Source organism: Aristolochia californica, unplaced genomic scaffold (assembly GCF_029961685.1).
Source record: "Aristolochia californica isolate CCGP_79_NKW_82.1479 unplaced genomic scaffold, dmAriCali1.0.hap1 SCAF_4, whole genome shotgun sequence".
Taxonomy (NCBI): Eukaryota; Viridiplantae; Streptophyta; class Magnoliopsida; order Piperales; family Aristolochiaceae; genus Aristolochia; species Aristolochia californica.
The window spans coordinates 38,666,644-38,680,354 of NW_027182103.1; the positions used below are offsets into that span (position 1 = coordinate 38,666,644).

At 35.4% G+C, this 13,711-nt stretch overlaps 1 protein-coding gene across 1 annotated transcript in view; it reads right to left on the minus strand.

Annotated features, from left to right (window-relative positions):
- LOC137962451 (serine/threonine protein phosphatase 2A regulatory subunit B''beta-like) overlaps window positions 1-13,160 on the minus strand; it is a 29,395-nt gene extending 16,235 nt beyond the window's left edge. Inside the window, exons 1-7 of the mRNA XM_068809321.1 lie at window positions 12,481-13,160; window positions 10,670-10,909; window positions 10,389-10,494; window positions 10,208-10,313; window positions 7,937-8,042; window positions 5,931-6,021; window positions 4,421-4,562 (exon numbers count right to left, since the gene is read on the minus strand). Of these exons, the coding sequence (XP_068665422.1) occupies window positions 4,421-4,562; window positions 5,931-6,021; window positions 7,937-8,042; window positions 10,208-10,313; window positions 10,389-10,494; window positions 10,670-10,909; window positions 12,481-12,630 (941 nt within the window). The 5' untranslated portion in view covers window positions 12,631-13,160. The remainder of the gene's footprint in view (window positions 1-4,420; window positions 4,563-5,930; window positions 6,022-7,936; window positions 8,043-10,207; window positions 10,314-10,388; window positions 10,495-10,669; window positions 10,910-12,480) is intronic.
- Between the last annotated feature and the right edge of the window lie 551 nt (window positions 13,161-13,711).

The following is a 13,711-nucleotide window of genomic DNA, read 5'->3' on the forward strand; positions in this document are numbered from 1 at the left end:
ATCGAGACAAGGAAGGAGATAGCCGATGAGCGACTTACTGAAGGAGATCAGATCAGCAGACATACAGAATTGCAGCCCTAACTTACAGAGGACAAAGGTCCACACATTCCATGAAAAGGAGTATAACAAAGAAAACAAGGAACTAGACATGGTCCCCATACATTAGAGTGTACTATTTCAAACAGACTACTACTTTTTGTCTGACTCAAAAGGAAATAAAGTCTAATGATACTTGTCGAGTTGACACGACTCAAACTGAAAAGATAAACTGGAAGGTAATTCTGGAAATAACTGAGTCAATTTTGTTGGAGAAGGATGTCTTAACTGCAAAGCCATTGAAATGGTGAGACAGTAGCATGGAATGTGGAGGAGTCTTTTGTGGTGAGCCTTCTAAATGATAAAGTCCATCTCTCTCATGCCCTAAACCAATCATCCTTCTCGTCGTGAGATACTAAAATACATAATGAGTAGGATAAAACGTAATTGAGCAATTTATAAATTTTGTGAGTTGACTAACTAATAGGAGATTAATAGGAAACTTTGGAACAAATAATACTAAGTGTAATGACAACGAAGACTTAGGCTGAATTTCGCCCACTCCATGGACAGGAGGTATTGACCCATCAACGTAAGTGACATGTTTAAAAGAATATGATGGACTAAGATTTTTGAAGAGATATGACAAACTTGACATGTGTGATGATGCTCTTGAGTCAATAACCTAGGAAGAAACACGATTCACATACAAGGCAAATGTACCTCAACTTGTAAGAGTGGCAATAGGAAGTGTAGGCTAAGCTATAAATGCAGAGGAGGAGGATACTCATGCCAACTAAGCAAATTCTTTGTGCTAGTTGCAAGAGCTCATCATGAGAACTAGGGACAATACCAACTGTTCTACTGGAAGAGGTCTCATTGCCATCATGAACAATAAAGTTGGCTCATGCTAGTTTACCAAACTTATCCCAACACTTATCTGAAAATTGGTTTGTCTACAATGTACACACCTTTTTTCAACTTTGCCATCACCACAACATTGACCTCTACGAGAACCATCACGGTCTTTACCCCTACCATTTGCACCACAACCTCTCACAGTCTAATCATCCTTGAGTATGAAGATTAGCTGCATCAACCCCTTTAGCTACTTTGCTATCTTTTGATGTTATTGTTGTCTCTACACACATTAACTTGTTGAATACTTTAGAGAGTGATGGAATGTCATTTGAGGTAAGTAAGTAGGCTCGAATTGCATCAAATCTGGTCCCAAGCCAGCCAGGAACTTTGCTACATGAATCTATCTCCATTGTTTTCTAAGCTCTATTCCTTTGTGTTGAAGCCATGAAAAATGTTAATTTCTCGCCAAATGCTCTACAACTCACAATAATAATCAATCACTTTCCTTTCACCTCTTTCCAAACTGAACAATTTAACATAAAATTCATACACTCAAGAGAGATTACTCTCCTATGCATATAAAGCTTCAAGAGACATTCATATTTCCTTAGCTATTTTGCAATTCAGAATCTAACTTCTCAACTTAGAGCCCATATCGTTGAATAACCAAGGCATAATCTAGCTATTATCCGCTTCCCAATCATCAGTACTAGGAATCGATAGATCATCTCTAATATATTTAGGTTTTCTTTTAGCGTTTAAATAAATGCCCACAGACTAGGATCAACTCAGATAGTTTTGACCATTCAACTTCTTTATAGCGATAATAATAATGTCTTTCCCTTTAGAACTCCCAAACTCTCTCGTAGAGTTATTATCTCACCAGAATCAGCCATAGATGATGAATACAATCAACATAGGAAAGATATATATCAAGCATAAAGTAGTGTTTGTGTAAGCAATGTGGACCCCACTACAATAATTACAGTTTTGAATAAGAAATCCAATCCGAACACAACCATACAAATTCACACCCAATAATACCAATTGACACCTTAAACAAGTCAAATCTCTCAAAAAAATATGTTGACATCAGCCTTATTGTGGGTGAGTAGACACTAGACATAGGATTCAAACCCTCAGCACACTTCAATCAGGAAAAATCCTAAGTAACAACCCTCTTGGAGCACAATCAAGCATATAACTACTCAATTGGCATTGCAAGCCATGAACCCTAGGGTTATGGCACAAAAAAGATGGAAAAAATCTAACCATGGCATCTAATCAACAACAAATTCTGAAACCCCTTTCCTAGAAATTGAAACGTTAAGAGAAGAAGAAACAGAAGTATTTACAAGCTCTAAATCAAGACCCTATTACTCTGATACCATGGAAAAAAATGCAAAAAAAAGGCTGAGGAAGAAAGGAGAAAGAGAGTTAGAGAGAAGAGGAGTTTGTTGATAGAGGCACTCAATGGGGATGAAAATCAACCCCTTTTTCCCTTTAATTAATGACTTAAAGTGACTTAATGTCTATTTACACAATTACCCATCTTAACTAGAACCCATATAACTCTCTAACTACACACCAAAATAACACGTAATCTAGACTGTAGACTTCTAACAAACACCTAATTTTGCTAACATTCCTACAAACTAATATAGAGAATATAAAAAGACCAAAATAACCTTGATATTTAACACTCCTCCTTAAGATAGAGCATATATGTCTAGAAGCCTTAGGTTGTAACAAAATATCCCAAATTCATGCTTACTCAAAATTTTAGTAAAAATATCACTAAGTTGGTTTCCTAGCTGAACTTGTTGGAGTAACAACTTCCTTCCCCATCACTACATCTTGAATGAAGTGATAGTCGATTTCTATATGTTTAATTTGCTCACGGAACACTAGATTTTTTGCAATGAATGGCACATGGTTATCACACTATGTACATAATCATTGGTTCTATAGCATGTGAGTTCAACTCCTAGAGGACAGATTTGACCACATTGGCTCACTTACCATGTGGATAATTGTTTTGTGCTTTGCTTCTACACTTAAGCAAACCACTACATTTTGCTTCTTGCTCTTCCAACTAATTAAATTCCCACCTACAAACATACAATACACACTTGTAGACTTTTGATCCATCTTAGACCCTGCATAATTTGCGTCCAAAAAAAGCCTCTATCTGTGAATGAATATGGGGCTCAAAAAACAACCCTTTCCCAAGCGATCCTTATAAATACTTCAAAATTCTCTGAGTAGCTTCCAAATGTACTTTATGTGGATGCTCTATGAACTGACTCACCACACTTATTACAGCAAATGATATCTGAATGTGTAACTATAGCATAAATCAATTTACCGACCAACATCCAATACATTATTTTATCTCAAAGTTCATAACTGCTCTCATGGGCCTACAAAGTGTCCACAACACACAAACAACGTGACTCTCACCTCATGGAGCCCATACAACAGGGGAGCACACACTAGGCCTCAACCCACACAGACAACCTGCTTTGATACCATTGTTGGATTGAGCCAAGTTCCATTCCAAAATGACTAGCCACTAAGGGGGGCTAAAGCTAATCTTACTAATTAACTTTTTTTTCTCATTTCTCCATGTAAGATATTTACCCACTCAACAAATCATTGTAAGATGACTCTACTCCAGTCATCTTATCATTCTCCAAAAGCTTGTTGACCCTCCCTCAAAGTTGAGATTCAAATTTGATGAAATATCATTCTCTTGGAAGCATATTCTTTGTTTGCAAATGGTTTTTGTAATCCATTAGCTAAAAGGTGTTTCTAGGCAACTCCTTGTTTTTAGGAACTTCTGCACTCCCCATGCTTGTAATTTTGTTTGTAATCATGAAAAATCAAACAACATTTCAAAAGAATTAAAAAAAAAAATGACATCTACCTATAGTTTTCTTTTGAATGTAAACACATTGCCTACCACGGAGATTATGAATTAAAAAATAGAACTCTAACAGTTCCTGCCAGGTTGGTATCTCACCCTCCTATAATAATTTCAACTTTATGATGGAGGGAATGGTATCAGAAGAATTGAGTTCATTGTTTTAGAACCATGAAACTTAAAGTGAGAGAGTAGAAATCAATTACTAAGATTTTTTTCCTCCTTGCCTTTGGGTTTTTGGAATAAAATCTCCTAGCTCAGAAAGATTTCACACATTTCTATTTGTGGGTGTTTTGAGGGGAATATTCTAAAAGCGCAATATGGTTCGCATTTTGGAAGTGACATTGATAACAGCATGCTAAATGAACACCATTTATATAAGTCATTGTCAAGTGACAAAATAATATCCAGGTGTCTCCTAATGCATCTTATATAATGTTGCAACTATGTCTCAATAATGTATCTTTTCAATTTAAATTGAAAAGCTGAAGGTAATACCTCAACTTTTGGAGGCAAAGCAGAACATAGTGGTTCTCAAATGTCTTCATTATATTCTCTTTCATTAGTGTAGAAAAATATCAATTTAAGCAAACTTACCGCAAGACTTTGTTAATGTCTTCCTCTTCATCAGCATGCTGCATTGCAGCAATTAGATTTCCACGTTTGAGCTCTCTGAGTGTAAGATGACCATTTCCTGATCTATTTATGTAATAGAATATTCTGTATATAACAGTTTCAGCTGGTCCAAAGATCAACGAATCAGTTCAATGAAGTTGCAACAGACAATCTTGAGGAATATCATAGATGATGCAAATGGAATAGGTTGCAAGCACCAAGAACATTGCGAGCAGACGGACATGGAACAAAAAAAATCACCACAGAATTAACACAAACAATAGTGCTTAACACTAAACATTACAGTATCCCATATTATAATAACCTGGAAAAAAATTGAAGACAGGTTTTACATGTAGCAATTAAGTCAAGTTTCAAAGGCCTGCCAAATAGAATTTTGTCCCTGAGAGATATATTCCCAAAACAAACTGAAATATATCAACACAATACTGAAGCAGCCATGTTGTGATAATTTGAAGAAGCTTTAGCATCTCATAGCTTAAACATCTTTTTTCTTCAGACCAAAAATGTAATCTTTTTTTTTTTTTTGAAAGTTTAACCATTATCCTTCTAAAAAACAAAACTATATTTCATTAGGATAAAAATTTTAAATTTTATCTGAAGAGAACATATCCTTCACGGGAAATCTCAAATGGCCATTCCTTCAAAATCAGTCTCACTGAAACAATGAAAATAAAGGGTTTGCCTGTATAGCTGACAAACAAAGAATGAACATAAAATGCTTAACCTAAGAAAGCTGCCATTTGGCATTTTCCAATTGATGGAAATATTTCTTAACTAGTTGCATTTTTTTACTGTCTACTGTTCCAGAATGGCTGAAAAGGAAATGTCTGTCATTTGTCTAGGAGGATTTTCTTTTTAACCAGTGGCATGAGTTTTTTAACTCCATTTCGCATTGCTGTAAAATGCTTCTTTTTCAACTAGTTGCATGAATTTTTTAACTTAACTTCATATCATTCTAAAAAAGCTTCTCAGCAACACATCATTGGATCCAACAAGCACTGTGGTCATTGCCTATGAATCTACAGATAATCTTGAATCGAACCCATGGTCAATGTCAGCTAATCTACTATGGTATACATATCAGCCTGCTGTCTCACATTGGCTGTGTCTCAGGAAACTCAACAACAAGAACATCAACCTTGATGATTTATTAATAATAAGACCATGAAGTCTAGCTGATGCATGTCCATCTTTAGATCTATCATTCATTTTCTATTTAAATCCATATCCAAATGCACCTAACCCAATTGAAACAGCAAGCAAAACAAAGAGCACCATATAAGCCCATTCATATCTCCTAAATATCAGGTGAAATATAACACAAATAATTCTACAAAATGAATCCAAAGTTTCTCAAAAAATTAAAAATAAATAAATATAGTGAACAGAAAATTAAAAAAAATGGAAGTTCCTTCCAGTATTCTCAATTGCTTCCAGTTATAGCACATGCTTGATCAGAACAACATACCGTATCTTTCCTGAAACTCAGGTGTACTCTGTAAGAACTCCAACCCAGGGTGTGTAGCCAAAAGCTCTCGTAGAACAGGTTTAAAGTCCTCCTGGATCCATTCTACTAATTAGCACGTGAAGGAAATATAGAACAAATGCAATCTAAAGCACCAGGAGAGAAAGAATAACAGGAAATAAATAGGATCTGGAATGGAAATTGAGATGAAAGAAAATTAACTGGAAGCCTTAGAAACTTACAAGAAGGGATCACATAACAAACATTAAATATATAAGCTACAAAAGTGATCTCAAGGAATAGTTACTTACAAAATATTATTTACAGCAACTCTAACATATACTAGATGACTTGATTAAACAACTTATTAGATCCAAACAAGTTTTAAATTCTTAACTTTTTCATTTCAACCAAACATATAAACTATCTAATTTCAAGCTAAGTTTCAATTATGTTCACAATGAATTTCACTAAGAGTTTCATTCAATTTTCACAAATATTTACACAAATTTTCTCAAATGTTTCTCATGGAAATCGTGAAAGCTCTCCTTTCAGGTTTCAAAAACAGATTTCCAGGTAGACAAGTTTCCAAGCTCTAACCCTAGGAAAGAGCTTATGGTAAATTTGATTTGAAGTCTATATTTGTAAGCTTTACAGCTTTTTGTTCTCAAAGGGACTCCCATCCCGGTGCAGCAACAGACCAATTTTCAGGCCCATTTATCAAAGTTCACATCTAAAATCTGAACCTTATCCTACTTTCCTCTGACAAAATACCACGTGTAAAATGATAACTTAAATGTTCCATTCACGATATAATTTATAACAGCTGTTTCATCTAATTTTTTTTAATGATTTCGTTTTTAAAAACAGGTAAGTGGTACTTTTATCTGATTGGAAATCATATTCTGGCTCACTCATGTTTTAAAAGAAATCTATATCAAATCAGCATCATTTCCAAAAAAAAAAAAAAAAAAAAAAAAAAAAACCTATATCATTAATCAGTTTTTAACTACATCTTGAAGTTTCCCATTCTTTTTGTTTGATAGATATATTAGATCATATTTCCTTGTTCTACCTGTTGAAATTGGTTTTTTGCCAGACAGATATATACTAGAACACATTTCCTTGTTCTACTTGTTGAAATTGGGTTTTTGCCAGACAGATGTATTGGATCATATTTCCTTGTTCTACCCGTTGAAAATGGTTTTGGGCCAAGATTTATAATTTTTTGAACTTGTACATATAAAAAAATAAAAAATAAAAAAGATACTTTAGCAACGAGTGAAAGATAAAATTGATAGTTAGAAAAAAAAAAAAGATAAACTTTAGCAATGAGGGAAGAAAAATTTGATAGTTAGAGATGTATGAAAGCTCTGGTGCATTTGAGAATAAAAACAAGGTCATCTATCATGCGCCGTGAACAAAAAAGTAAGATGCATATATGCGAGAAAGAATGGTAGATTTCAACATAAAAAAATTGAACCTAAAAGACAATAACATGCGCATAACTAGGTTTTTAACCACAACAAAACTATTATTAAAAGATTTTTTTAATGATATCTGAGCTTTAGAAATAATTTTACTAAAATAAGATTAGCTAAAAAACTTTGCATTACATTATCTTCTCTTATAACTTTTTTCATTTTTAAACAGGTCTTATATATCTTATTGTCAAATGGATTTCATGCAGCCATTGGTTCATCTAATTTAGATTGGACCAACTTTCAGCTCAACATACAAGCAGTACTTGATCAAGTCAAATCTCCCTGAGAGTGGGATCGTGCCCAAGTATATATTTGTAACCAGTTCCCTTTTTAGTTGAGAAGGATTTACTGAAAAGAGACCTGACTCATTCTAAGTGACAAAAACCATCTTCAGACCCGGCGAATAAAATATGAACCAGCTTAAGCCATAAGCTCAGCGCAGTCCTGACAAAACCAGGTTTCCAATCTGTCAAAAAGACCCATCTATAGCTTTAACGGAAGCTTTTGAAGATCCAGTACACAGACCTGTGTAAGATAATTGCGATTTGGTTGTTTTAATATCAGGAATATTGGAGTCGCCGTATCCATCATCAACATGTTGCTGTTGATCCAATAATCAACAAATGCATCCCTGCAACAACAGTTAGAAGTCGTGTTCTCATAAGAAGAAGCAAGAGACAGTAACAAAATACAAGAATTGGACTTGTCATAATTACATCACAAGCACCACTGATTATACTGGGGATTTACCATGCAAGTGCATCCTTTTTTTTTTTGAATGTTCATGCTAGAGCATCTTGATTTCCTTAAATAGAAAACATAAGGTGTATTGAACAACCTACCTGCACAAATTGATTTCCTTACATAAAAAACTTAAAGGATTGAGACTAAAGCCTAGTAGCGCCATTCAGGGCTAGAAATTGAAGAGATTCATGATATGATAATGGCAATTGGCTGGAAAATATCATCAAGACACTTTCCAAGAGATCATTTCATATGTATTTAAATATCTTTGCCTTTCCTGCAAATTACTTAATCCCTTTCCTGCCTTCACTCTTGAATTTCTTATGGAAGATTCAATAAGCCACGCATGCAATTGTCCCCTTTAGCAAAATTTTCAGGAAATTTACATCCAATCTCCACTGGTTAAAATTTGACATAGGTAAAGCAGGCATAATTTTCAGGTCAATCTTCCACATCAGAAATCTTTTTTAAGCAATAAAGGGAACCAGAGCAGAAAAAAAGTCATCAAGAAGAAACTGATTCCACAGATTCCCAAAGGGTCCTAGTAGGGCTTGAGGTTTCAAACTTCAAACAATCCCTATCCAAGATAGATTTCAATATATCAGTATATAGTTCTGTAAGTCGTAATAGCCCCACATAGATAAATGTCAAAAAAAACGTTGGTTTATAAAGTTAAGAAATACACCTCCTAAATACCTAGTCATTTTGGGTTGAAACAGGGTCCAGTCTTAACATGGTAGCAGAGCAAAACGTCTGCCTAGACATTGGCCCAGATTATGCCCCGTTGAGTTATCCATGTTTGAGGTCTGTTATGTGTATACGTGTCCTAGAAATGAGAGGTAGTCTCAGTGGGAATAGTTCCACATAGATAAATATTAAGAAAATTTGTTGGTTTATAAGGTTGAGCAATAGGCCTCCTTAATGACTAGTCATTTTGGGAAAGAACCTGGATCAATCTTAACAAGCCCTAAGGAAAGGACCAAAGATTCAAACCATTTAGCCTAAAATCAATCGACTGCCAAGGTGGTTTTAGACCAGCACAAAAGAAACAATCTCGTTGAACAAAGAGAGTTTGCTGAATCATTGGCAAATTCAGCAGGCCCAAAAACATGTCAAGGTAAAAAAACTCATGCCAAGCCGAATATAGCAAAAAAAACTAAGGCAAAAAAAACATGATACCTTTATTAATCAAACTGAGCACTAGTGTTACAACATAGGGTAAAACATAAAGTATTACAACATAGGGTACAAAAAGTATAAACAACTCAAGGATCTAAAGCTCAAGCAAGGTCCCTAAAGCCTTCTATAGGTTATTAGTAGCTATAGATGCCCTCTATGGATGGCTGCAGGTTTCTTAGTATTTATCATAAACATTTTAGGTGGTGCCTCCCTGCACAACTGTTTGGAGTTAATACAAAGGTACAGGTGCAACTAAAAATAATAAATACACACACATACACACAAGTACAGCAATAAACTAAACAATATTCAATGTTCAAATAATTCCAAGAAAGTGTACATGCGCCCAAATCCATTAATGCTGGGAAATTTTTCTTTGGTCTCTGTCATATGTATTAGAAAACCATGAAGAATTCAACAAAAACTTATCAGTAAAATATTCCACTAGCTCACTATACACTATATACAGGATAGCTGCAGAAATCAGGAAAGAAACACAATCAAAGCTTTTTAAAGTACATTAGGAAATGGTCAGAGAGAAGGTAGATATAGACAGCTACAGAACCATCAGATTCAGATTAAAAACTGGATCAGGTAAGAGAATAGACCAAGAAATCCAATTACTTTCAACTAAGGAGCTAGCACACTACTCAGTCTTACAACTTAAGTTCAAAAACCGTTGCCCAAGGTTACCAAGGCAGTATAAGCCATAAATACCCACTCAATTAAGGATTACAGGACCTCAAGCACAAATTGAAAAAAATTTAGGAGAAAAGACCACAAGCACACTTTAGGCCTGGTAATAACCTGAAGAAACAGAAACAAAAAACAGGACAGAGAAAGAAATCACCAAGGATAACTGAATGTGCAAACCTTGTCACAAGCCCGGTGCAGTCAACGTCTATCTTTCTGAAGAGTGTGCTGGAGAAAAACGATGGTAGCTTGCAAACATCCTTCGTAAGTGTTTTAAATTCTGATGCTGTTGAGAGAATGGATTTAGCAGCTCAACTAAGAAACTCTAAGAAATATGAGGCAGTATAGATGAATTTCTCACCATGGGCCTGTAATCCATCCAAATGACCAAAGAAAAGATGATGAATTCTTGACAGGCAATGCTCTTTCAGTTCATTTGGAGGTGGGCGCCCATTCTGAAAGTAGAACTGCAAGCATCACAAGCATTCCATTATACTCTAATGTCAACATAAAACCTCACTGCAGAACAATTGAAGAAAAAGAAGAGCAGTAGTTGCAAGGGCAATAGCATCTTTTAACTTAATTTTCAATTTATTTTCATACATTACTAGTAGATCTTTATATTAGTTAATTAATTCATACCTGAGGTATCATTTCTCTCACTGGCTCACTCACTACTTTCAGAGGAGAGCCTAAAAAGGATGGACCAATACGTTTTGATACTCGAGGAGAACCAGAAGTACTTCTTGGTGAAAGTGGAGGTGCACTGCCAGCAGGAAACATGGAAGGCAAATTGTTACTAGCAGAAGCATTTGGACCGCTAGAGTTGGCAGGGGCATTGAGGGGGGTTCCTGCCTTGGCATCATCAAGCAAGGTTCTCACCTGCATGCACATTGCAATAATTAAACATTTCTTCCAAAATAGAAATGGATACCCAAGTCAGTTCATAAACCATTGAAACCACATATATTATGATAATTGGGGGAGAGTGAAATAACTAATAGCACATTGCTGTAGAATACAATACTTTTTAATAACAGCTGCAGTATATAACTAGTACAAGAGTGTCCGAAGTCCTAGAATTAAGAAACAATCATGGAAATAATTGAAAAAGATTAACAACCTTAAAAATAAAATAAAATAAAAAACTCATAATGTTGGTAGATACAAATATCGATACAGCTACCTGAAGCAACTCAATAGGAATAATACAATAAAGTGCATTGTCAAATACAATTACTATAGGAGATTTGACACTACAATACTACAATACTAAAAAACATTACAATACTTAATATGCCTCATAAAGACACTACAGTACTAAAAAACCCACTACTGCTCAAACTGTACACTAGAAAAAATACAGAATGCAGCAAAACGATTAGATCTTTCCTGTATGAAGTCCAGTTCAGGAAACAAGACTATTATTTTCTGAGACAAAATATAAATATAGAGGGTAATAATCACCACTTTTCTAAGTATCAACTCCATCAACCTTTCTTGTCTATGGACCTTTCTATCCAGGCCTTAAAAAGCATCATTCATTTATTCCAATTTACCTTTTAAATAAATGCTTATTTGTATACTTGAAATGGATAATATCTAGAGGTTCTAACCAAAAGCAGCAATAATGATAGGCTTCAGAGTTTTCGGTTTCTCTTTTTTAACTAGTCAGAGATCCCACCTACGGCTGTTTGGTCTAGTGGTATTCTCTTTACATCAGGGGCGTCAGGTCACGAGTTCGAATCGTGCCACGCCCCTCTAAAAAACTAGTCAGAGATCCCTCATATCAAGTCATAATGGAACATTAACTGACTTAGCATCCTTGAGCCTTCACTGAAATTTGACTATTACATAATCATTAAATGAGTAATATCCGAACTAATCCACAAAAGTGTTTCATTTGTATTTAACAATTATGGACATATGTCATCGTCTAACATACTTGCAAAATTATATGTTCTCATTGTCAGCAAATGAAAAATTCTAGGTGTCACTCAACTGACGGAATTTGCTCATCAACAAGAAATTATTACAGAGGGCACAAAGGTATAGCATGAATTCTTTGACATGCATCAGTAGGTTAATTCGATGGAGAAAACTGACTAGAACTGACCCAGGATTGCTTCATAACTTCAATTTGGCACTGGAAGTCCGATGCTGTTTCATTAACTTTTTTCCTAAGCACATCTTCACAACAGTCAACGATCAAACTTACAAATAGTGCCAGAAACATCACTCTCCACAACTATATGACAACCGACCTATTCCAATAGACTATTCTTAATACAAGCTGAATAAGGCCGAGGTGGTAGACAGAATAGAGTATGCTCGTGAGCTTAAACAGGAAACATGTTAACGAAATATGGAAACCTAGACTATCCTCACAGAATTACAAGTAAGAGAACATTAAAAAGGAATATAATAAAAAACTAAACAAGAAATACACATACCAGCCGACTGGTTTCAGGAATTGAAAGCCACTGCGAGAATAGCTCATCGGCGAGGTAGGGATTTGCTTTAAGCGACACCGAAGAAACCTCTGGAAGCTGTAACAATTCAGGATCAAGGGACGCCAGGTCCGCAACGAGTTCCACGTCCATCACAGCAAGTAACTCCAGTCGTTCATAAAATCAAGAATTAATTCAAAAAAAGAAACGGAAGGGGCCCAGATCTCAACACCTCGTCCTTTCTGAAACCAAAGAGTGCTGCAATCGAAAATCAAAACCCAACCCTAGTTCTAAGTCCCGACATCTAGACAGAACGGAACCCAGATCTCTACAATCCTTTCAAGCAATTCAGTCCATTTTCGCTCCCCGCCATTGACATCCCATCACCCACTCTTCCCATGCCTGCACCAACAAACAACGAAACCTGGATGTGCTCAGCGACTTTAAAAGGCCCAGATCTTCACGGATTTCTGATGATGATCATCTATTTTTTTGGTTCCGAGGCTTCATAAATTATGAATAAAGAGAGCAGAAATCTGGTGGAGCCGGTAAGCGACGATGCAAACAAAAATTAATACAGAAACGGAAATGGATTCCTCCAGAGCCTGAAGGCAATTCACGAGTTATACGCGATTTACGCTGATGGTCGAGAACCAGGAAACCCTTCGCAAAGAGCCAGGCAGAGGGAAAGAGAGCAGAAACCACAAACCCAAATGTCCACACTCTTATAACAACTGAAACTGCGTCAAAAGTCGACTCGGACAAAAAGCCTTCGTGTATCTACGTATAACATTCCGTATTTATGTGTCAGTATGTTCTTGTGGGATCTACTCCAAATCAAGGATCGAGGGCTGAGATGATAGATTAATGTCGGTGGGCCCGAAGGTGTATGTATGAGTCCCACAATGGATCCATTAACATGAACAAATAAGAGGTATCTCTTTTAAAGAGTTTTTTGTTTCAGTAAATTCGGCATCTAGTATCAAACTAAGTAAATGTTATAAAATTATATTAATATTTATATTTATAAAAATATAAATTTTGATAAAATAGAAATTCACCCTAAGAAAAACAATACAATAAGGAATAAATTTATTTCACTACCCACTTTATGGCACTTTCCAATTTATGGGCGAACGTACGAAAACTCTAAAAAGAAAATAAATTACCTTAAGTGTCCCTGGTTGGAAATTTATATCCTAGGAAAAGTTAAAAATATTTTTCTTACGATACA